The sequence below is a fragment of the Cynocephalus volans genome, chromosome 7 (genome assembly GCF_027409185.1).
Source record: "Cynocephalus volans isolate mCynVol1 chromosome 7, mCynVol1.pri, whole genome shotgun sequence".
Taxonomy (NCBI): domain Eukaryota; kingdom Metazoa; phylum Chordata; class Mammalia; order Dermoptera; family Cynocephalidae; genus Cynocephalus; species Cynocephalus volans.
This window is the reverse complement of record NC_084466.1, coordinates 34,448,892-34,472,358: the sequence shown is the minus strand read 5'-3', so window position 1 is coordinate 34,472,358 and position 23,467 is coordinate 34,448,892. Positions and strand designations below refer to the sequence as shown.

General features: G+C 36.8%; 1 protein-coding gene across 4 annotated transcripts in view; it reads left to right on the top strand.

Annotated features, from left to right (window-relative positions):
- The window catches only part of SLAIN1 (SLAIN motif family member 1), a 63,099-nt gene that overhangs the window by 17,291 nt on the left and 22,341 nt on the right, over positions 1–23,467 (top strand). For 2 of the 4 annotated variants that reach the window (XM_063103394.1, XM_063103393.1), the window contains one exon: positions 22,524–22,673. The exons of the other annotated variants lie outside the window; for them this stretch is intronic. In XM_063103394.1, the coding sequence (XP_062959464.1) occupies positions 22,524–22,673 (150 nt within the window). The remainder of the gene's footprint in view (positions 1–22,523; positions 22,674–23,467) is intronic. 4 annotated transcript variants of the gene reach the window in all.

Sequence of the window (23,467 nt, the reverse complement as noted above, 5' to 3'; positions counted from 1 at the left end):
AAGAGTTGTATGGACCATCCCTAAAGTTCCTTACTCAAAACAACCCTTGATTCATGGGCTTATGTGTACACTTTTTTATATGAATTTGGTTCAGTAATAGAAGTAAAATTCAAATGAAATTCAGAATTAGTCCTTCAACTCAGAAGTGAACAACCTTTTTCTGAAAGGGGCCAGATAGTGAATATCTTAGGTTTTTCAGGCTGTAAAGTCTGTGGTGACTATTCAGCTTGGCCATCACTAGAAAGCAGCCATAGATGCAAAAATTAATAAGCAAGGCTGTGTTTCAATAAAACTTTATTTATGGATACTGAGATTTGAATTTCATGTGATTTTTTACATGTCATGAAATACATCCTTCTTTTCAATCCCCCCCGCCCCCCCAAATCATTAAAAACTCTAAAAACCATTCTTCTCTAGTGGGTATTACAGAAACAGGAGCAGGCTGGATTTGGGCCACCCCAGGCCACGGCTTGCTGACCTCTGCTTTAGCTCATTTGCACACAAGGTAGATTTACACACAAGGTGGGTTTTAAAAAATAGAGGAGAAACTTTTGTTAAATTTAATGTAAATAATTCTAATTGGTGATTTCTTTTGAGATTTTAGACCAAGTGCCTGATGTTTCTTTCTTTTTTTTGTTTTTTTCATTTAAGATATTGTGACCTACCTTAGTCTGATATTATCTCCTTTCTGGTTCACTCTTCCTTGTGGGTTTATAAGACTTTGAATTTAACTGTCATTCTAGTGTAGTTTTGTAGGAGAATAGGGAGAAATTCATATAGTTCCTGTATTGAAGAATGCTTATTGGCTTCCAATTAAGAAAGTCCTTTGTCAGTGCTGGTTAATTAAAAGATACAGAAATTATGGTTTTAAACTTATTCATAACACAGTATAAACATTTAATTGGAATAATGTGAGCATTTCATATTTTAGAAGTTTCAATAACCCTCTAGTAAAATATTTTGGTTAGGGCTGGCCAGTTGCTCAGTTGGTTAAAGTGCAGCCTTATAACACCAAGGTCATAGGTTCATATCCCTGAACTGACCAGCTGCTAAAACAAACAAGCATTTTGTTTAGACTTCATTTCTGTCTTGGAGGGTCAGGATTTTCAAGTAACAGATACTATTGAGCATTTTCTTTGAGAGTAGGGTTGTTATCTTTAGATCAAATATAAATTGCCCAAGGATAGAGACTTTGTTTTGTTGATTACCAGTTCCCTGACTCCTGGGAGGGAACCTGACACATAATAGACACTGTTGCTAAAGTAAATGGATGTTTAATTCTTTTTGAACCCAATGACACAATTACTGCTGTTTTGATATCTGTTTTGGTTTTGAATAATTTAAGATGGGGCGGGGCCTTTGCAACATTTTCCTTGCCAGCCACCTGTTACCTTCCGGAGAAGGTGTAGTATCAGTTGAAGTGTCAGCTTGCAGTATTGCTTTCCTGTTCACTAGTGTGTTTACTTAAAAAATAATTTTTACTTATTAATTTGCAAAATGATTAATTAGTAGTTGCACATCTTCCCCCACATACACAGAATGTAGAGTGTTTGCTAAGAAATGTTACACCTCTTTTCCCTGTGTAACAGATACAAAGAAAAGAATTATGTGAATTCTCAAGCACTATGTGTGCGTTGAGGCCTGGACCGACTGCACTTCTGTAATTTCTCCGTTAGGAGCAAAACTGAGTGGCAGCCACCTCCAGTTAGCCTCTCCCTTCTATTGTAAAGATAAGGAAGTTTTACAAGAAAATTCAGTTGATTTAACCATTACAAAGACACAAGGGTATTATCAGAATTATGGCTAACAAGTAGAGAGCTAGTAACATCATTGAACTAAGCAAAGTGACATTACATAATGCAATTTGCAAAAGGTTAAGTTGATCCACCAGCAAAAGCTTGATCTTAGCAAACATTCTCTTTCCCAACACAGTTTTCCAGTACCTTTACATATCAATCAGTAGCTTGTCTGTCCTTGAGCCAGCAACCTTGCTGTGCTACAATTCTTTATCTTACGACAGAGACTTTAGCCTGGGGAAAATTTCCTGTCTTTTGCAAGGTTAACATTTGTATATACTTTTAAGAAGTTAGGCTAAACGTGAAACTGCAGGGCTTTGGAGGCCCTGTGAAATACATTTGCTTTATAAATATTAATATATTCCACAAAGAAACCCACTGCCACATTTAGGAGCAATTAGATTTAAAAGAAAGGGTAATCTTATCCCGTCTGTGTGTTCTAGTGCCTTCTCTCCCCGCAACAGGTAGATAAAAGTTCTTTAATGTTAGTCTGGGGCTTCAGGTGAGATGCTGCTTATGAGAGGAAATATTTTAGATATTTGGTTCCTATTTCTTGACGCTGATGTTTTTGAAAAGAAAATTAAAGATTAATTCCCACTTGGATGTGTGGAGAGGGACATAGTTAGAGGAGTGTGTCTAGTGGGCGGAGCTGGTCTTGTAGCCTCTTTTCTTCTTTTACCTAAGGTCCTTAGCCTTTGCTGGTTTCTTGGTTGTAGGTTAGCCATGGTGGTAAGTTAGCTATTCTTCCTGGGTGAAGGAGTAAGCATCCCCACGAAGGCATCTGAGTAAGGGTTTGCCAAGCTTGGTTTCTGTAGGTACATTAGGCTGCCGTTCTCTATGATCGTCTCTGATTGGAGATTGCTGATGAGCTCATTCAGATTGGAACTTCTTGGAGGGCCTCTATCCATCTTCCTGCTTGCCTACCTTTGGGATTTGGTAGGGTCCTTAAATAGCTTTCATACAGTGTCTGGCAACTTTATGACACTGTATGTAGATAACGAAACTTGGTAAATTATGTGAGAATGTATGGGAAGTATTCAAGCTTTGTCTTGAGGTTGTGAGGACAGGCTTATTAAAATTCTGCTTTTCTGGAGAAAGTATTTTTTCCTGAAGAAAATGAGAGAAAGGATGTTTTTAAGATTCAGTTTTATAGGGAGATAGCACCTGCGTTATGGCTGTTTTAAAATACTGCTAAAAGAAATAATAAGTCTTCACAACTATAGACATTCTTCCAAATTGGTTATTTATTTTTTTTAATACAATAGGATAACTATTTTTAGTTTAAGGTAAGAGGATATTTCAAAAAGTTCATGGAAAAATAGAATTGAAAGATATCTTTTCACGAACTTTTTGAAGTACACTCATATATTCTTACAGATGACTAGTATGTATCTAATACTCTTAAATTCTTATAGGGAATATTAATTGACTTGCATCGAAGAAACTTTTTATTATAGATCCCCAAACTTATTTTCTTCATTTTCAAACTGATCTTTTAATATCAAAATTTTTATATTTTGTAAAGTTTTATGTATCAAGTAATCAACACAGGAAGTTACCTAAGTTTTCTCAGCCTCTTATACATTTGCATTTATTTTGTAGAGTTGTTGAAAGGGATTAAATATGTTTGTGAGGCAGACGTAGCAAAGGCTTAAATATTAGGTCTCTCCCTCAAATATTCAAATAGCGTAAATGGCTTTTTTGAGTAATGTACATGAAATGTTAAAACTAAAATAATTAATCGCTAGACATTAAATTTTCTGGCATTTCTAAATCTGAAGTCTGTTAACAAAGTCTAGAATGATCTCTTTTTCCCCAAATACTGGGCACTTACTTGAGTGTGCAGTGTTAGACAAAGTTCAGTATGTTGGTTGCTTTTCTTCTTTTGAATGTGGTTCTCATAATGTTTATTGTCCATTTGGAGGCACCCTGTTTTTGTGAACTTTGTTTGATTTAATTTTTAATGTATATGCCTTTTTCCAAGTAGAGTAAGCATCTGAAGAGAGAGGTCTTTACCTCAGTTTCCTCTTGAGTTACCAGTGCTAAATAAAATTTTTAACATATCTAAAGTGCTAAATGTTTGGGTTTTGTAATTGACTAATTTGAGTACATTTAAATCTCTTAGATGAGCAAAGAAATTTTCATTGAACATTTGGTGTCGTAAATGGCATCCTACTAGTCAAGCCAAAGAGGGGAAAAAAAATCGTATGGTAGTGTTCATTAAAATGTTCTGAGGATGGGATTTGAGTCTGTTTTGTTCACTGTTCTAACTCTGTCAGTGCCTGGAATAGTTCCTATCACATTATAGGTATTGAGTGCTAATTGTTGAATGAATGAATATGGAAGAAGGAGTTTTGACCTAATAGTTAGACTTCGTGCTGCCTTGTGCTCCAGCCCTACTTAACTCTGTGATTGAGAGCATGCCCCTTGTTTCCAGTGTCATGCCTAGTAAGTGGGGACGTTTAACAGATTTCACAGGGCTGTTAGAAAAATTTCAAGGAATATTGAATGTGAAATTACTTTGAAAAATGTGAAGTGCTATAAAAAGAGTCATTCCTAATATGCAGTACTTCTTTATTCAGAAATTGAATGTAATTGACTAATAAAGGGACCTCTTTGGCTACTTATACTTCATAGAAAATTAATAACATTTTTAGGGGTAGGGAATCTGTTTTCTCTACCTATAAAGAAAGAAAGATGCATGTTAGAGTTAGGAATCTTAAAGTTTCATAAATGTAGTTTATTCAACAATAGTTGAAAATTCAGGACAACCTCTTAAGTCTGTTCCTTTTCTTCTGTTTCTTCTTAGGTCTAAATGTATTCCATTTCTGATGTGCCCATCTTTATTTTTTTCCTATTTCCCTTTAGAATAGAAATAACAAAATCCCATAGAACTTTCATGGGTAGGATTAACTCAGATGATATCCTAAATTGGAATAAGGATAATCTAGAGTCTTTGGTAAATCCATGTCTTGAGGCTGGGATGCTAACCAAATAATGATCAAAAAGCTTTATCTAAGTAATTTGAAACACCCAGTATGTGGCTCAGTTAATTTGGGGCCAGTTAATAAAAGGTTATCTTTACTTCAGATACTCGAATGTTCATAACTATTGAATCAGGACAGGTCACGTTTGAGGAATGTGGGTATAGTTTTCACAAATAGTGTAGCCCTGCACAATTACTATCTTGGCTCCTCTTTCGCTATGATCATCTCTCATTTCCTCTGGGATTATATACTAAGGAAATGTGCATAGGTATCAACCATTCATTGAATTTTTCTTTTATCTTCATGTGGTACCTGTTCCTGTTCTTATTTTGGTTGTGATAGAGTGTTAATCTCTAAATTTAGCCAATGAAGAAGAAAGTTGGAGACTAATCCAGTGTTCTGAAGGTGGCCTTTTCGTTTGTTTAAAAAAAAAAAAAAAAAAAAAAAAAGCCACACAAATTGAACTGAGGCTAAGGAATTTATCAAGTGTTTGTCTCCTGGAACCTGTCCAGTCTTTCCTTGCATGGCCCAAGATGCTATCTCCACCAGCTCATGTTTCTAGTCTTGAGGTGCTCTGTGAAATTTGGAACACAAAATTAAAATTTAGTCTGTGGGGTTCATTTTGGGTAAGCTTTGTAAAGGATTCCTTTTCTCATTGGAAAAATCTGGAATCATGTGAATTTTTTGTACAGAGACTGGGTCTTCTGACATTTGCTATTATTCCTGTGTGCTGGAAATTGAAGACACATTGTCATAGCTGTGAGATTCCAACACATCCTTGCTTTACTCTTATGTTCAGAATAGAGCCACTGCATTTATTTCAGTATTGCCAGTGATTTAGTGTACAGTAAGCAGCAAATAATTAGGGATTTTGCTTCTATATTTTCATTGTCCATCCATTATACCCAGCAGCCTGGAAATGTGTTTGCCAGATATCCTTAAACGATCTTTCTTTCCTTTTTTTTGCCAGTTGTGCATGTGTTTCATGTGGTTTTTTTGTTTTTTGCATTTTTACCATGATTATAAAGGCATTTATTAAAATAAGCAATAGCTTATGACAGTGCATAATGGTGTTGCAGTGAATTTATAATTGGCATGCCATTTTGTTATCCCCCAGCAGTGAAAAAAATAAAACAGATTCTCCCAAAGTAGTTGTCTATTGACTTCATACTACTGTGATGACTTATTAAATTTGACTCTATGGCAATGAAATTAATTTTATTTTGGTAGGTGTTTATGCCTGTTTCTTGGGATCTCTACAAAACAGAGTCAAGTTTAAGGAAGAATTACTAGACTCTTCTTTTCTGAAACACAGGAGCTTGCCAGACGTGATTAGAATGTTAAATCATGAAATGTGTAGAGGATGTTTACTAGGCGCAGGCACAGTGCTAAGTACTCAGGGTGCAGTCACAAGCAAGATGAGCTTGATGTCTGGCCTCTGGAGCGTGCAGCCTAGTGCAAGAAACAGACGACACAGACAGCAGCTCTTGTTCTTTTGTTCTTTTTCTTCCTCTCCCTTAAAAGAAGCATGATGATGCCAAAAGGTGACCTAGCTGAGTTGGAGGAGGATGGTCAGGAAGTGCTTTCCTGAGGATGCGACGTCTCAGCTGAGACCTGAGAGTCAGCAGGAGTTAAGCTGATAACTTGGGGGGTGGGGGGTCGAGGAAGTGAGGAAGACTGTCCCAGGTTCTGTAGTGGAACGAGATGCGGCATGGCGGGCCCTTGTTGAGGGGTGTGATGGTGGGAAATGAAGAGGTAGAAGTTCTGAGCTGAGTGACTCTAAGTGAAACTAGAGACGTGGGCAGAGCTTCCAGGGAAGTTAAGGATTTTGAATTTTGTCTTAAAATGGTTGGGAGGTCTTTGAATAATTTTAAGCAAAGGAGTGACATAACCCTGATCAAGAAAGCTATGGGGTATTGTCTGAATTGTCTTAGAAGATGCAGTCTCTTTTGAAATCTGGTGAGAAGTGGAGGAGAGTGAAATAGTGATTTTGGAAATTCTTTGGAATGTGGGTAAGGTTAGGCTTTAGCTTTTTTTTTTTTTTTTTTAATTGGCAGCTGGCTGGTATGGGGATTTGAACATGTGACATTGATATTATAAGGCTGTGCTGTAACCAACTGAGCTATCTGGCCAGCCAGGCTCTAGCATCTTTTTAAAAGGGGGATTCTTTAAATAAACTTGGGGATGTTTTCTTCTGCTTTTCTCATTAATATCTTGAATTTCTTATGTGACTTCATGTGAGAAGTGGTAGTTGAAATTGTGGCCAAACTCTCATGACACTTAACTTATAGGCTTTGATTTATTGATATTCTCAATTATTTATAAATACATGTGAACTTTAAACATATGTTTCATGTGTTTTGAGTTTTGGAGCTCTTGTCAATTTGTATTGTGAATCTAATTTCTTTCTACTGTCATAGCTGTAAGATTGTATTTCAAGGAACTGTGTGTGTGTATCTGTCTGTATATATGTATATGCATGCTCAGTCTGATCTTCCATTTTCATAGCATTTTCAGACAAGTGAAGCTGGATCAGTAAAAGTGTATGGCAGCAATGGGAGTTGCTAGGGTGTGTGAGTAGTGCTAAAGATGACTGCCAGCGGAGCACACCTACTCTTCAGAGTAGAACCAGATACCTGTTCTTAAAAAAGGCAGAGAGACCAAGGCATGGGGGTCCCTAGCCTTGATTGAGAAGTGGAACTTGAGGAAACTTCGGATGTCCACAGTAGACTGAGCAGGGAGTGGGAGGTGTGTTAGATGAGATGTTAGTGTTCTGCCTCCTTACTTTGCACTGTTGGGGTCCTCAGTTACTCTGCTGGTGCATGTTCAGACACCTATGGGAAGCCTGCTTGTGGAATAATCCACCTATTTACATAGTGCCTGATGTTGGTTTCCTCTTTAAGTTAGAGGTAATACCAGAACCGGTGCAGAAGAAACTCATGCTAGTTACCAGTTCAGATTAACTTAGTCTTTATTCATAAGTATGAACCAGTAACCAAGTCTCACTTGAATTCTGGGAAAGCTAATAGTGTGAACAAAATAAACAGATCAACTGATTTTGTAGGAAACAAGTAACTGAGGGAATGGAGAATTTAGTGTGCTCATATTTAAGAGAATAATATACCTTTAAAACAACAGACCACTGGGAAAAGAAGCAATCAAATCATTTTACTATTTTGGGGGCATTAATTTCTTAGAAGTACTGAAGTAAGAATAGACAGGGCTAAAAAACAAGCTGCTTCTCTGAAAGTCAGTCAATGAATCTCCCAAAAAGATGGAAAATATGAGAGAAGTTAGGAGGCTTGGAAGATAGATCCAGGACCTCTAATGTTTAACAGGAGTTCTAGATGCAGGAGCGGACAGTTGAGAGGAGATATTTAATAAAAGAAAAATTTCTTTGAGCCAAAAAATGACAAATCTGCATGATGAACTAAGGTGAAAAAAGACCTACACCTAGACCTCCTGGTTGAATCTCAGATTTTCCAGAATTAAGGAGAAAATCCTAAAAATGTTCAGAAGAACTAGGATATTTACGATAAAACAGACCTCTGACATTTCATAAGTAATACTGTACACTAGATGAAAAACGAATACTGTCTTTAAAGTTTTGAGGATAAGTTATTTTCAAACTATAATTCTGTATCCAAGCAAATAGATTAAGCATGGGGACAAAGGAAGAAACTTTTGGTTATGCAAAGATTTAGAAAGTTTTACCACTTTATGCACCTTATTTCATTTTTAAACATTTATTTGTACATACTTGTGGGGTATAGCATGTTGTTTCAGTGCATGCATATACTATATACTGTTTCATGTAATCCACCACTTCCTATCCCTGACTGTATTCCCCCTTCACCCACTCCCACCTGTGGTTACTTTTTTTTTTTTTGGATTTTACATATGAGTGAGATCATGCAGTATTTGTGTTTCTGCACCTAGCTTACTTCACTGAACATGATGGTCTCCAGTTCTATCCATGTTGCTGCAAATGACTATTTTATTTTATTTTTTATAGCTGAATAGTATTCCATTGTTAATATATACCATAAATTTTTTTATCCATTCATCCGTTGCTGGGCATTTAGGTTGGTTCCATCTCTTGGCTATGGTGAATAGTGTTCCAGTGAACCAGGCCTGTGATGTTCTCTGCCTGATCGTTATGGTTTCATGCCAAACAACTACTTTCTTTTCTCTGTTCTTGTTACATCTATTAGGATCAACTTATAGCATCTCATCTGGAGATGGAAATGGAAAGTAAGAGAGGGTGTATGAAATGTCTAACTTTTCGGAGTTAGATACTAACAAGGTGATACTTAGTTTGTCTGCTTAAAGTTATACTTATATAGTAATTACATAATTGTCCCAAATTCTGAAAGACAAAACTCTTAGAAAGTGGATCAGAGTGGGGAAGGGAAAGAGACTCTTGTTTTAGACGTGTGTGTGTGTGCGTGCGTGCGTGTGCGTGTGCGTGTGCGCGCGCGCACGCGCGCACCGGCGATCCCTATGTAGGATCCGAACCCGTGGCGGGAGCGCTACTGCGCTCCCAGCGCCACACTCTACCGAGTGCTCCACGGGGTCGGCCCAGACCTTTATGTATATTTTAATGTCTTTTTGTTTGCAGGTATTTAAATGAAAAAGTGAATGGGTTATTTCTAGGGCCAAAAAATAGTTTTTCCCTTGGTCATAAATCTATATATTTGCTTTCTAGCACCTCTCAGATTATTCTGCCACTAGAATGTAAACCACATATATTGTGCTCCTAACTGGAAGAAGAGGAAGTATTGTTCAAATTCAGCTCTCCTCACTCTTCCATTCAGGAATTTATGGTGGTTTCTAATAGTCTCCTGGGCTTGGATTTCTCACCTCACTGTATGTGGTCATAGGCATGAAGACTCTTATTAGTTATCTAGGCTACCCTTACTTTCAGGGAGGCAGGTAACCTCACTATTTTCAGACATGGGATTATTTATTCTATTTTGCCATAGAATTAGATTGTCATAACTTATCTCATGATTTCAGTGTTAGAACTTGAAAGTTATTCTGGTTGGTTGTCATGGCTTGCATTGTGGCAGTAGTCTAAATTGAAAGCAGCTGTCTATAATCTGCATGACAGCATCACATCATTGACAAATTATTAGGTCACTCTCCCCTTGTTCTTTTCAGATTAAATTACTTTCACACAGGCCCTCTGCTCACATTCTGTGGCCATTTTCACTGTCCTTATATTTAATTTAAGCCACAGAAGACAGACCTAAGAAAAAAATGGCTTTTATAAAAGTGACTTTTAAAACATGCCTTTGAAGTGTAATTACTAGTAAAGTTAGATTTTCTTTTAATCTCCCCTGTTAATTGCAGATGGGAAGTCTGACTTGTGAAGTTGTAGAGATCACTCCCGTCCTGGATAACACTGGATCCATGTGTGCTTAAAGCAGACATCTTACCTTGTTTTGACCATTGATTAAGTGGAAACAAGTTGACAGTCCAGAGAACTTCCCCTTTCCAACCCTCATTTTTCAGCTTTACTTTTTAGACCATTGTCCTGGTGAGAGAAGTCCTACAGAAGGACCCATAATGGCGATGGGGGAACAGTAGCGTGTGGTCGTGTGGCTCGTTGAGATCTAAGAAATAGAGAAGGTCTAATTCTTTAGTTATGATGACTAGATACTTTAACAATTAAGATTGTGTTAACTATTAAGACCTAGGAAACATTTGACCTATTCAGTATCAGTAATAATTATAAAACTGTGATCCCTATGGAATAAATGTTAAAATAATACTCCTTACTAAACATGGTGAAATTTTGTAACTCTCATTCAACAAATATTTAATAAACATTTACCTGCCAATCATTGGGGGTAAACAACTCCTTGGTTACTTTCAAACCAAATATATTTTAAAGCTTAATCCTAATGTTGAAAATGACTTTCTTGATTAGTTTTAGACATTAGTTATATAGGAAAATGAATTATTTTAGTGGATGTTTTTTTAAAGGTGGCATGTAAATTATGTTTTTGTGAATTAGTACATTTTGAATACAACTAGAGGTTTAAATACTAAGTATCTACAGTGTCCTAGGATCATGTATTATGCTTACTGATTTTTAAATCATTACATTTGTCATCATAGATTGAATCAACAGGAACTGTTGGGAAAGACTCAAATTAACCTTCTTGTAGGTTTTTCTAGCTGTAATTTGAAGAGTGAGAGACTTGGCCATAATGACCAATTTACTCAGATTAAATAGTCCATCAGACCACCAGTTAGGAACATTTACTAGTTCTCTAGCCCTTCTCCTTATACGAATACACTGACAAATACAGTTGACTACTCTTTATTTTGTGTATGTCAGGAAAAGAACACAATGAACACCTGTTTTGAAGAGGTAATAGGACTTCCAGACCCCATATGCTTACTTATCAGGTCATGGAGTACTGTGGAGAAATTAATGCTACTCAAGTTTACCCAATAAAAAGTAGTAGATCAGATAAGCTACAAACCGTATGTTACTACTCCAAGGGGGTTGCTCAGGTTGAAGCCAAGTCAGGGGTCACTTACTGTGAACTTATGGACTCTTCAGAAAACTTAGTCTCAGTCTGTGCAGTTAGGGTTTATAGGAGTGAACCAGTAAAATACTGTATTCACCTTGGTTTTTAAATTCTTTTGTTGAAGTTTATCATCATTACCATTATAATGAAAATCAAATCATCACCATTATCATTGTCACCATTATCTTCGTCACTATCATCACCATAGCCATTATCATTATTATCATCTATATCACTGTCATCATCACCAACATCACCAGCAGCATCATCACCATCATCATCACCATCATCATCATCACTACCACCATCAAAATTAAAACCAAATCAGCACCATCATTATCGTGATTTCATCACAAGTCTATAAGCTCAGTTTGAGCAAAAATCTGAACTGTTTGTTTACTCTGCCCAGTGTCTAGAACTATGTCTGGCACATAGTATACATATAAACATTTATTAAATAAATGTGGAAGCTATTAATGAATACATGGGCAAATACATCAGTTGCGGTGGAAATCTGGTGTAATGCCAACATAACATGGAATAGGCTGCTCATTGCTGGAGCCTGGATTTACAGGATCAAAAATAAAAATCACCCTTCCACACCCCACCCCCACAAATAGTTTAGTCCAAACGTTTGAGTGCATCTGTGTGCCAAGCACTTCCACAGGCTCTAGGTATGTAAAGATATAATATCACTTAGGAAGTTTATACTTGAGAGAATGATTTATGGAAATGGTGGTCTTCCTGCCCTGATGGTTCGTGTCAAAATGCTGTGGTCTGGATAAAACTTCCTGCCAGTTTAAGGGGGAATAAAAAATATTATAGGGTCTCATGTCTCCTTTACCTTCACTGACCTTAGACCACTCTGTAACTGGTAATAGTAAAGGATTATGTGGTTGGATTCGTGTTTGGCTATAACTGACACATGCTTGCCTGTTGTAAAAATAAAGCAGAAGGATTGAAAGTCTGTTAATCTTACCTTGCTTCCTTTTCCCTTACTTTCCAGGAACCTGTGATAATGAACATTACTAAGAGCCAAGATGACTTAAGGAACCTGTGGTTTTGAAGACACCACATTTATTAAAAACATAGTATTTGGGACATTTGTTCCCTCTGAGGTTGTCTTTAATAAATGAGAACTCTTGACTGTCCCGATCAAACTGTTGAAGGCTCACGGTTCAGTACTTTGTATCTGAGTTGGTAGCATCTGAGGAAAGATGATGAAATTGTCTAGATAAGATATAACATAGGGCTGGCCGGTTAGCTCAGTTGGTTAGAGCACAGCCTTACAACACTAAGGTCACAGGTTCAGATGCCTGTACCAGCCAGCCACCCAAAGGAAAACAAAACAAAATTAAATAAAAAGTGTGCCCATCATTTTGAGAAGACCAGGTAAAACTTTCTGAGAATTAGGACAAGTGGAAAATGCCTACAAAATCTTTCTCCCATCTAGCTGCTAGAACATTTTTCCTCAGAATAGAGTATATTTTTGCTACAGCCTGCCATAACTTTTTATTTAAAAATGCTTTATGGTTCATGAATGCATGGTGTGTGCTTTCATCTTGTCCTCTCCACAGCCCTGTTTATCACCCTCCCATAAACACAGCTTTTTTTTTCCCCAAATGAGAGCACTAACATGTTACATGATTTCTCCACATCTCAGAGCTAGCATGTGGCAGCATGGACACTGGAACGCTCATATTTGGATTCTTACTCCAGTGCGCTTTTAGTCTTGTGTTGATTTTACTACCATGTTATGGAAAATTGCAGGAAAGAAGGGTGCTGTTAGCCATCACTGTTATGAATCAGCACCTGACATACCCTTGTAGAATAGTCCTAGCCCTGTGCCTTTTTCTCAGTGAATATTATAAAACTGGTATTTATGTTTGCCCAGAGGTTGGCAAACTATGGCTATATCTGGCTTTCTGCCTGTTCTTGTATGGCCCATGAGCTAAGAATGTCTTTCATGTTTTTAAATGGTTGAAAAAAAATAATTCATGACCCATGAAAATTTTATTAAATTCAACTCTCAATTTTTATAAAGTTATATTGAAGGATGGCCACATTCGTTTGCTTACATATTGTCTGTGGCTGCTTTCGTGCTTTGTCAGAGGAGATGCTATTGCCAGCAAAGCCTACAACTCTCATTGTCATTGAATACAGCCACCTAGCCTTTGTAGACAGCCCCTCTTCTCCATCTAGCTCTTCTTCCCGAGGGTTACCCATGATCTCTAAAATTCCCAGTGGCAGATTAGCTTGAATTTTTCATGTCTCCAGTGGTGGCCATTCCAGGCCATTACTACATGAGATTCTTTATTCCAGCCTCTGCCTTCTTAGACTATTTTCTGAATTCTAATTGACACATAAAAGGAGCCTTAAACCCTCCTTCATCTGTGTTCTCCATATTCCCACTACCTTTACCTTCTTGTTTCAGAGGGAGAGAGAACCCTCCCTTTCCAAGGCTGCTCCCTCCAGTTCATCTCTGTCCTATTCTTCTTATCTCCAGGATCTTACTCTAGTGTTTTCCCTTCTCTGTAGACTTTTGTCCACTGGTTCCATTCTTATTCTAGAAACATGCAGGCCATCCTCACTTGAGCCTTATACTCAAGTTACAACCCTGTTTTTCCTTACTTTTACAGCCAAATCTCTCTCCCAAGGATTTCTTCTTCCTCATTTTATATCTGCTTGACCTGTTAACTCTGTTTTCTCTTTACCTCTGTTAAATCTCTTCTCATCAGTGATCCAGACAACTAGCCAGCAGTTGTCTTTTAGTCCTCATCCTACAGGACCTCTCTGTAATAGTTTCCACTATTAACTATAGCTCCCACATTGAATGAAACTCTTCATTAGTCTTCTCAGGCTCCACCAATCCTTGAGAATTCTTCTCTCTGAATGACCTTTCTTTGTCACTTCTACTGATTCTCCCTGGATCTCCTCTTAATTGTTGCTTCCTTAATTCCCTTCTGTTTTCCTTCATACATTCTTCTGGGGTAATTTCATTCATGCGTATAGCTTCATCTAACACCTGTTTGTTCATGTGCCCTGAATCTCTTTCCTGAACTCCAGCTCCATACTGGACACCAACACGTAGGCAGGTTCTGTGACCATCTTGAATTCAACTCATTGTTTCATTTTAGCACGCTTATCTCAGGTTCTCTGTCTTAGTGGATGGCACCATGACTTAGGAACCATAGCATTAGCTTTGGTTTCCTTTTCTCCACTCCTGACAACCAGGTGTGGCTTATGGAGCCTGTTCTTGCCCAGTGTTTGGCTCATTTGGTTCAGGACCTTGTCATGTCTCACCAGATCTGCTATGAAAGCCTCCTAACAGGTCTCCCAGTTTTCAGTCTCTGTGCCCATTTAGTCCATCATCTATATGGCTATTTGTGTCACCGTCATAAAATATCTGATCATGTCAGAACATTAACTGTATATTAAAGTTTATACCGTATATAAGATAGAGTAGAAACCAGTTCTACCAACCTCTCCAGCCCTAACTCTTCTCTCATGTACCCTATGTATTAGTCTAAACATTTGCTCTTCCCTGAATATATACTGCTCTTTCATGCCTCCATGGTTTCACATGTGTTTTTTTTTTAAAACATAGTTGATTGTACGTATCGTTTTCCATAATGGCTGTACCAATTTTCGAGTGCACCAGCCGTGTAGGAGAGTCCCCCTTTCTCTGTATCCTTGCCAGCATTTGTTCTGTCTTTTTGATAACCAATCTGACTAGAGTGAGATGATATCTCAGTGTGGTTTTGATTTGCATTTCCCTGATGCTGAGTGATGTTGAGCATTTTTTCATGTATATGTTGGCCATTCGTATATCTTCCTTTGAGAAATACCTATTCAACTCCTTTGCCCATTTTATAATCAGGTTATTTTTAAAAAATTTTTTATTTTTTTGCTGTTAAGTTGTTTGAGCTACTTGTATATTCTGGATATTAATCCCTTGTCAAATGCATAATTTGAAGATATTTTCTCCTACTCTGTAGGTTGTCTTTTTTGCCTTAATTCTTTTCTTGTGTAGAAGCTTTTTAGTTTAATATAATTCCATTTTTTTTCCTTTTGTTGCCTGTGCTGTGCTTTTGGGATCATATTCATAAAGCCCAGTCCTCCTTCTTGAAGTGTTTTCCCTATGTTTTTTCAGGAGTTTTATAATTTTAGGTCTTATATTTAAGTCTTTAATCCATTTTGAGTTGATTTTGGTATATGGCAAGAGATATGGGTCTAGTTTCATTCTTCTACATATGGATGTCCAGTTTTCACAGCACCATTTATTGAAGGGGTAGTCTTTTCCCCAATGTATGTTCTTGGTGCCTTTTTTGAAGATCAGTTGGCTGTAAGTACATGGGTTGATTTCTGGGTTCTCTATTCTGTTCCATTGGTTCTATCTAGTGTCTGTATCATCCCAGGGATGCAAAGATGGTTCAACATATGCAAGTCAATAAATGTGATATTCCACATCAGCAAAACCAAAGACAAAAACCATATGATTATCTCAATAGATGCAGAAAAAGCATTTGGCAAAATTCAACATCCCTTCATGAAAAAGTCTCAGTAAATTAGGTATAGAAGGAAAGTATCTCAACAGAGTATAAAAGCCATATATGACAAACCCAATGCCAATATCATCCTGAATAACATAGTATTTAGGAATACTATTTAACGTAGTATTGGAAGTACTAGCCAGAGCAGTCAAGAAAAAGTCAAGAAAAAGAAACAAAAGCCATCCAGATTGGAAAAGACAAAGTCAAATTGTTCCTGTTTGCAGATGACATGATCCTATATATAAAAAAGGCTAAAGAGTAAAAAAAAAAAGTTGATAAATGATTTTTGTAAAATTGCAGGATAAAAATTCAACACACAAAATCAGTGGTGTTTTTATACTCCAATAATGAACTAGCAAAAAAAGAAATCAAGAAAGTTAGCCCATTTACAGTAGTCACCAAAAAATAAAATGCCTAGGAATAAATTTAACCAGTGAGGTGAAAGATCACTGTAATGAGAACAACAAATCACTGTTGAAAAAATGAAAGAGGACACAAAAAGATGGAAGGACATCCCATGCTCTGGGATTGGAAGAATTAACATTGTCAGAATGTCTATGCTACCCAAAGTGATCTACAGATTCAATGCAATCCCCATCAAAATACCAATGACGTTCTTCATAGAAATGGAAAAAACAATCTTAACTTTCACATGGAACAAAATAAGACCCTGAATAGCCAAAGCAATCCTGAGCAAAAAGAAAAAAAAATAATAAAGCTGGAGTCATAATACTACCTAACTTCAAATTATACTACAAAGCTATTGTAATCAAAACAGCATAGTACTGGCATAAAAACAGACACCGTTAATTCTGTCTAGAGTGGCACTGTATCCCATGAAATAAACTCATCTTCAAGGACCATATTAAACATAATGTCTTCTGGTTGAAGTCTTTGGATTCTCTCAGAAAGTTAATCACTGTCTTCACTTGGCTGTGAGTGTGCTTCTCCATGCCACTGTCACTGTACTTACTATATCTTACCTTTTCTGTGAGACTCTTCTTTTCTCCACTGGTTCCATTCTCATTTTATAAACATGTATATCTTTTTGATCCTAAAAGCCAATCTTTCTTGCAGGTCTTTTTTGCAGCAGCTGGTCTTTAGAAACTGGAGTGGGAAGGAAGGGAGAGCAAGTACTGTATTTTATTCATCTCATTCTCTGTGGCATCTGGTACTTTATAGTCACAATAGTGGTTGCCTACTCAGATGAATAGAGAAATGAATTTTGCAAAGTGGGTGTGCGCAAAGGTGCCAGACAGATTTTCCAGAATGACCATGGAGTAGGGAAAGGCTATAGGCTGTGCACATCTATGAAAGATATTTAGGTAACTGCTAGAGAGTGACCTGTAATGTTTTTTGGTATCTCTTGATAATTGTTAAGAGAAAGAATGATTCTGGATGTGTTTTGCAAATGTTGGGTGTCTGAATCATTCTGGAGTGCTACTTTTTTTTTTTGGCTCAGGGTACACAGGGCTTTGCTTATGAAGATTTAAATGATAGTTGGGCAACTCCTCAGGGCAGAACCTGGATTAGGGAATGATAAAGGAGACTCTAAGTTTGGCTAGCTGAGAAGAGAGCTACGAGCAAGGAGATACAAAACCGTGATTTACTTAGAAAACAATCTGTGAATTTTACTAAAGTGGTACTAAAATTTGCTGTTAATGAGTTTTTAAGGTTTATTAAAAACCGAAGAAAGAAATCATTTATAGGGCTGCTTTAGACTGATTTCTTCACACTGCTGGGATCATTTCACCCTTCTGAAGTGGTATTCTAGATCACCTGCTTTGTGCAAGAGACAGATAATATGTAAAACGTGATAAATTCAAGTGAGCTGTAGTCTCTGCAAGCTACAATTTTGCTGTTTAGAGTCTTATTCTTAGGTGAGAAAGGAGAAAGACAGGAGAAGTGGAGAAGATCATGGTTTGTATTCTAGAATAATTTCCCCCTGATAAGAAATATGGCCCTACTGTTAGAAGCTACTAGAAAGAATGAAGGCACTCATTCTTTCAGCCCTCCAGAACTTCTTCACTCAGCGCAAACCAACTCAGATGCTGCATTATTGACAGTAGAGTATATAGAAATTCCAGTAAACGCAATTGCAGGAGCTAGCTCATTCTAGACAGTGACTCCCGTTGAACTCATTTTGATATCCAGTCACAGGTCCTAGCCATTACTAATATGAAATCATTTAGCTGGAAACCAAAAGGTTGATACACACAAAGTGCATCACCCTAGTAGTTATTAGGAAGTATCAACACAGTGCTCTTAGAGGTATGTTTCTTCACTGAACCTCCAGTTGGTTTGATCTAATTAGATTAACCTTTGTGTTCAAAAGATACTATGCTAAATTACAGTTTTTTTAAAGTTTAAGAAATTAGGCAAAATAATTTAGATATCAAAGTAAAAGTGGTAGGATGGCTTGAAATAAGGAAATATTAGCCAACTTGCCCAAATTTTGAGCACATTTAGCATTTATTGAGTGTATACTGTGTGCCAGATGTTGTATTAGGTACTGACTCTCTACAGAGAAAACGTGTGAAAATGTCTGTTTCCAGAATACATGGTAGTGTTGCTTTATTTTTGAATTTTCTTTTTACGTTCATTCATGTCTTTTATTAACTCATACACAATTACTTCTGGTTTGTTGAAGCAGTAAGTCAGACAACATTTGCCACAATAACGTCAAAGTGGCGGGCCATGAACACTCTAGCAGCACATTCGTCTGAAGGGCCCTCCTGACAAAGGTGACTAATTTTGCTGTACTGTCATTGTCATCCACCTTATAGTATTTCAAAAGAACCAGCTTAACCTTTCTTCTCTTGTGCTTATTCTTGGGAGTGGTGTAGGCTTTTTCTTTTTTTTAGCACCACCACGAAGTCTCAACATAGGATGAAGAGTGGACTCCTTCTGAATGTTATAGTCAGACAAAGTACCTCCATCTTCAGTTGCTTGCCAGCGATCAGTCTTTGCTGATCAGGAGGATTTCTTTTTTATCCTGGATCTTGGCCTTTACATTTTCTGTTGTACTCAAGGGTTCAACCTTGAGAGTGATGGTCTTCCCTATAAGGGTTTTTATGAAAATCTGCGTCCTGGTGGCAGTTCCACCACAGGTGGTGGATTAGAAAGGTGAATGTTTTTAGTTTAATGCAGCATTGACCTTTTGAGGATTATCACTAAGATTTTAATTAGATCAGCAAGTTTTTCCTTTTATGTTAATTGAGTCATGTTGCTTTCTGAAATTTGATTTTGATTACGTGTAAAGAAAAAGATATTCAACAAAAATTTTAATATTTACTGTATTTACCAGGAGTCTAGACAAAGATGATCAAGAGATGGTAGAAATGTCATTGTTTCTGGGAACTTTTGTTATCCACAGAATAATTTTCATTGAGGGGGAATTAAAGAAATATAGATTCTTTCTTAAACCTATCCTGTCACCTGTCTTTCTGTGATTTTCTTGATATTATTATCACTGGAGCATTTATCAAGTCTAGTTTTTTTTTGGTTATGCTTTGCTTAATGTACAAAAATAACTACACAGATACATTGTAATTTATTTTTTAAGTTAGGCAGTTTTGAAGATGTACACAGAATAAATTGACTGTTAGACACTCTCATCTTTTTGTTCCAGAAAGATGAGGCATTAGTCTATAACTTAGTACACATTCATTTCAATAGAAAATGCTTACTAGACAAGGTAGGAAAAGTAGGAAGTTTAACCAGTAAGAGTGTATTCTTAACAGGATAGTTTCACAAACACTCTAGTAGTGGGCATGAGATACACGGCAGTGGATAAGGGCGATGGCGGGCTGATCCGAAGTACCTTTAAGGTCTTGTATTTGATGAAAAGCCTGCAGTACTTCAATGGACGAGAGTAACAGTGAAAATAATACATCACAACAGGCTTGCTGCGAGCAGTGTCATGGCTGGAAGTTTGTTGAGGAACTGGTTGTAATAATCTGGTGAGAAGTGGTGAATGTCTGATTAAGGAAGTTGCAGTAGAACCAAATAGAGCATTTGGAAGGAAGTGTTCTGGGAGGCAGTTGAGTTTGAGGCATTTGGGAAAGAAAACCTTGCCAAGTATGATGCATTTAATCAATGCATTGTCATGTTTGGGGCCAACCTGGTGCTCTAGAGGTTGGAATTAAATGAAAAAATACATAGTCCATGGCACCTCCAAGTTGGAGAAGCCCTTTTCTTACAGGTGGAACTTTCAGAGTAGGAGTATAGAAAATTTTTAACTGTTGTTGCTCAGATGTTTATCACCCATTTTCTCCTTTGGCAAAATTATCTTCTTTCTTAGGGTCATCATTGAGCCTCTCAGAAAGTTTAACATCCTTATATGAAAAAAATATGTTAAGCTAATTAAGAAGATAAAATTGCCTTTAAAAACATTCTGTTTGTTTGCTGTGTTCTTTGTAAAAATGCTTTCTGTTATAAATCTTACAATTCTTTAGCTACATAGTGAAGAATAACTAGGATGCTTTAGCTTCCGCTCTTTTGTTCCTCTCCTCCTCCACTACAGCCTTGGGCACTAATAGAGCATCATTGTTTTGTTAGCTTGCCTGCACAATAACTCTCCACCCTCCCCTTAAAAGCCTCAATGCCAAAGAACAATGTAGAGCATTCTTTCTTGCCTTAGGCGCTAATTGTGTTCTTAGTTGGGATCTTGCTGTCACAGCCACGATAACTGTGTCATTGTACAGAGAGGCTGAGTCACAGTGGTTATTGTGCAGAGTAATGAATGCTGTTTACTTGTGGTGTGTTGTCGCCTGCATCCGCGGGTGAGAACACGCAATCACTGTAATTTGCCTGGTGAGTGATCAGACTGGTGTGAAATAACATCATCTGTGAGCAAGTTAGTCACAAAGAACTATTGGCCTTTTAAAAAATATATAGAATCTTTAATGAGAAACTTTGAATAATAGAAATTGAAGATGTGAGAACAGCTGCCTAGTGTGCATTGCACATTCACCCTGATTTTGCAGTGTATTTCAGTGTCAGGTTGACTTATGTAGACGTGAAGGAGCTGGGAGTGCGTGCACACTTGTGCTCCGGCTCATGTTGGGAAGAGCTGCTTAACTGAGAGTAGATTACAGGTCAGATAAGTGATGTGACTACTGCTGGTGTCAACTGGCAACCAGGCTTCACGGGAATGGTCCTCTTGGTGAATTGTGTGGATTCTGAAAATGTTATCATCATAATTGTAGCTTCCTTGCCTAGTTCTTATTGTTGGAATGTGGTGATACTTAACTTAAGAATTCTTTCTGAAGTAAAAGGGAACATTTTACTGTCTTATGTAACCTTGATGGTCTTTTGCAAAGTTCTTAAAAATCCCAATTTTGGAGTTGATTTTCTTAACTGTTCACATCCCACAGCTTCTTTCTCCCATCCCACTGCCCGTTTTTAAGCACTCTTCAGCTGTTTGACTGCTCATTAGCATTGCTCATTAAAAGTGATCTGGGGAATGCATTTCAGAGTAGTCTTTTTTATCCTTGTTTCAAGTTTTGTCAAATTTCCAGCAAATATAAACTAAGTTGTTGCTTAACGTGAAGTTTAACCTGATTTTTATTTTTTGCCTATTCTCTGCATCCTGCTTAATACATGTCTAAATGATTGCTTTTCAGAGAAGTACATTTTGACTAGCACAGTGATTTGTATCCTGTGAAGGGACAGGAAATATTGTTTGGTGTGACTCACTCAAATTTTTACAATTTGAGGTCTTTTTTATGATCCCAAGAACTTAGAGATAGCAAAGGGATGGTAATTTTGGAGTGGGGATATATATTAATTAGGACAGGTGAGGTAATATAGGAAGTTTTAGATCATCTATGCCCATTGTAGGTACAATTCCTTTTTGTTCCTTATTTAAATTCTGTATCAAAATAGTATTAAAGTAATAGGTATAATCCTGCCTTTAAAAGTTACATGAATAATATGTGTTTAATGCAGAAAATTTGGAAAATATTTTTTTAAAAAGAAAATCCAAGAGATCACCAATAGTCTCTGCACCTGCCTTCTAGAATAGCTATTGTTAAATTTTGGTGTAGATGCCCTTCTGTTATTTTGTAGAGCATTTTTTCATAAACCTTGTTTTGGACTCAAGGCTGTTGGGAAACCACAATAGTCATTTTAAGTTTCTCCCATAATCTAAGAACAAGATTTTTGATCAACATTTTCTGATGTTAAATGTGTTGAAAATTAACCTTAGAAAAAAAATACAGAATTGTGAAGTTATGTTAAGAATATTTCCCACAATTTCTAAAGATTTCAATTTTCTCTGAGTTTTTCTTTTGACTCTATCTTTTTTATATTATTACAAAACACCTGTCTTTATTCAGAAATACAAAACATTTCTAATGTAGAAATTAAACATTTTCATTTTTATATAGGCCTATTGGCTTTAATCAAAGTGAGATTGATTTACTTTTTTATAATGGGTGTGTAAATGGACCATGATTCACAAATTGCCTATTTTTACATATTTTCTTCCTTAGATCAATGGCCGTCAGTTTAGATATTCTTATGAAAAGTTACTGTTTTTTTTTTTTTTTTTTTGTAAATCTCTTCCCTTTGTCTTCCTGACAAATCAATGCCTGCTTCTGTATAGCTAACTGCTGCTGTTTTCTGCTTCTGTGACAGCTAGCCGATGGCGGAGTCTCTTCTCTTCAACTGCCTCACTGGCTTTTCCTTATAGTCCTGTTGCAAGACTCAGCCCTTATAGCAATGGCATTAATACTCCCAGCTTCTCTAAAACCTCAAATAAAGCAATACTAACACCTGAAAGAACAGGTAATATTTCAACTTCTTCACTAGCTGCTTGCTTTGTATTTCAGTCACTAAATACAGCTTAAATATTTATCTTCCATTGAAAAGCTTGAGGGTAACCTTACTATAATGGAGTTTATGGTGCACACTTACTTTAGGTACAAAAAGGGCTAGCATTGATTTGTACCCTACCACCATTGATCTACTGCTCTCAGTTGTGTGTAGTAGGCTGTCTTCCCAATTTAGCAAAAACATATGTATGTAGCTACATATCTCCAAATGCCTGCTATGCTTTTAAAATTATATCAAACACAATTTAGGTAGTTTTGATCATGATTCCAGGTTGTAAGCCTTTATATCTTGTCTTTTATTTTTTCTGGTAGCTTTTTTTATTAAGCTAGGGCTATGTAGAAAAAATAGTCATACTGGCATTTTATGAGATGAAGTTCTCACCATTTCCTTATTTGTCTGAGCACTGATGTGATTCCATCCTTACAACTTTCTTCCATTTGGTTCCTTAATTCATTGATTCTTTTATCTCAAGCCATTGCTTTTTAATCTCGTGGGTGGCTGCAAGTCTGCTGTGACTACTCACTAGTCTGCATTATGAAGGTTTTGTATGTTTCTGTGTGTATATGTGTGCCTTTTATGTGTGATATTCTTATCCATTTATAGGACTGCTACTTGTACCCATTAAAGAATGGAGCAGATTAACTTTTAATTTTAAAATATGTAATCAGTTACTGACATAGTATATGAATATGTATTATATACCATGCCTTTAGATATATACTTATCTAACGGGATGCAGATTTTAC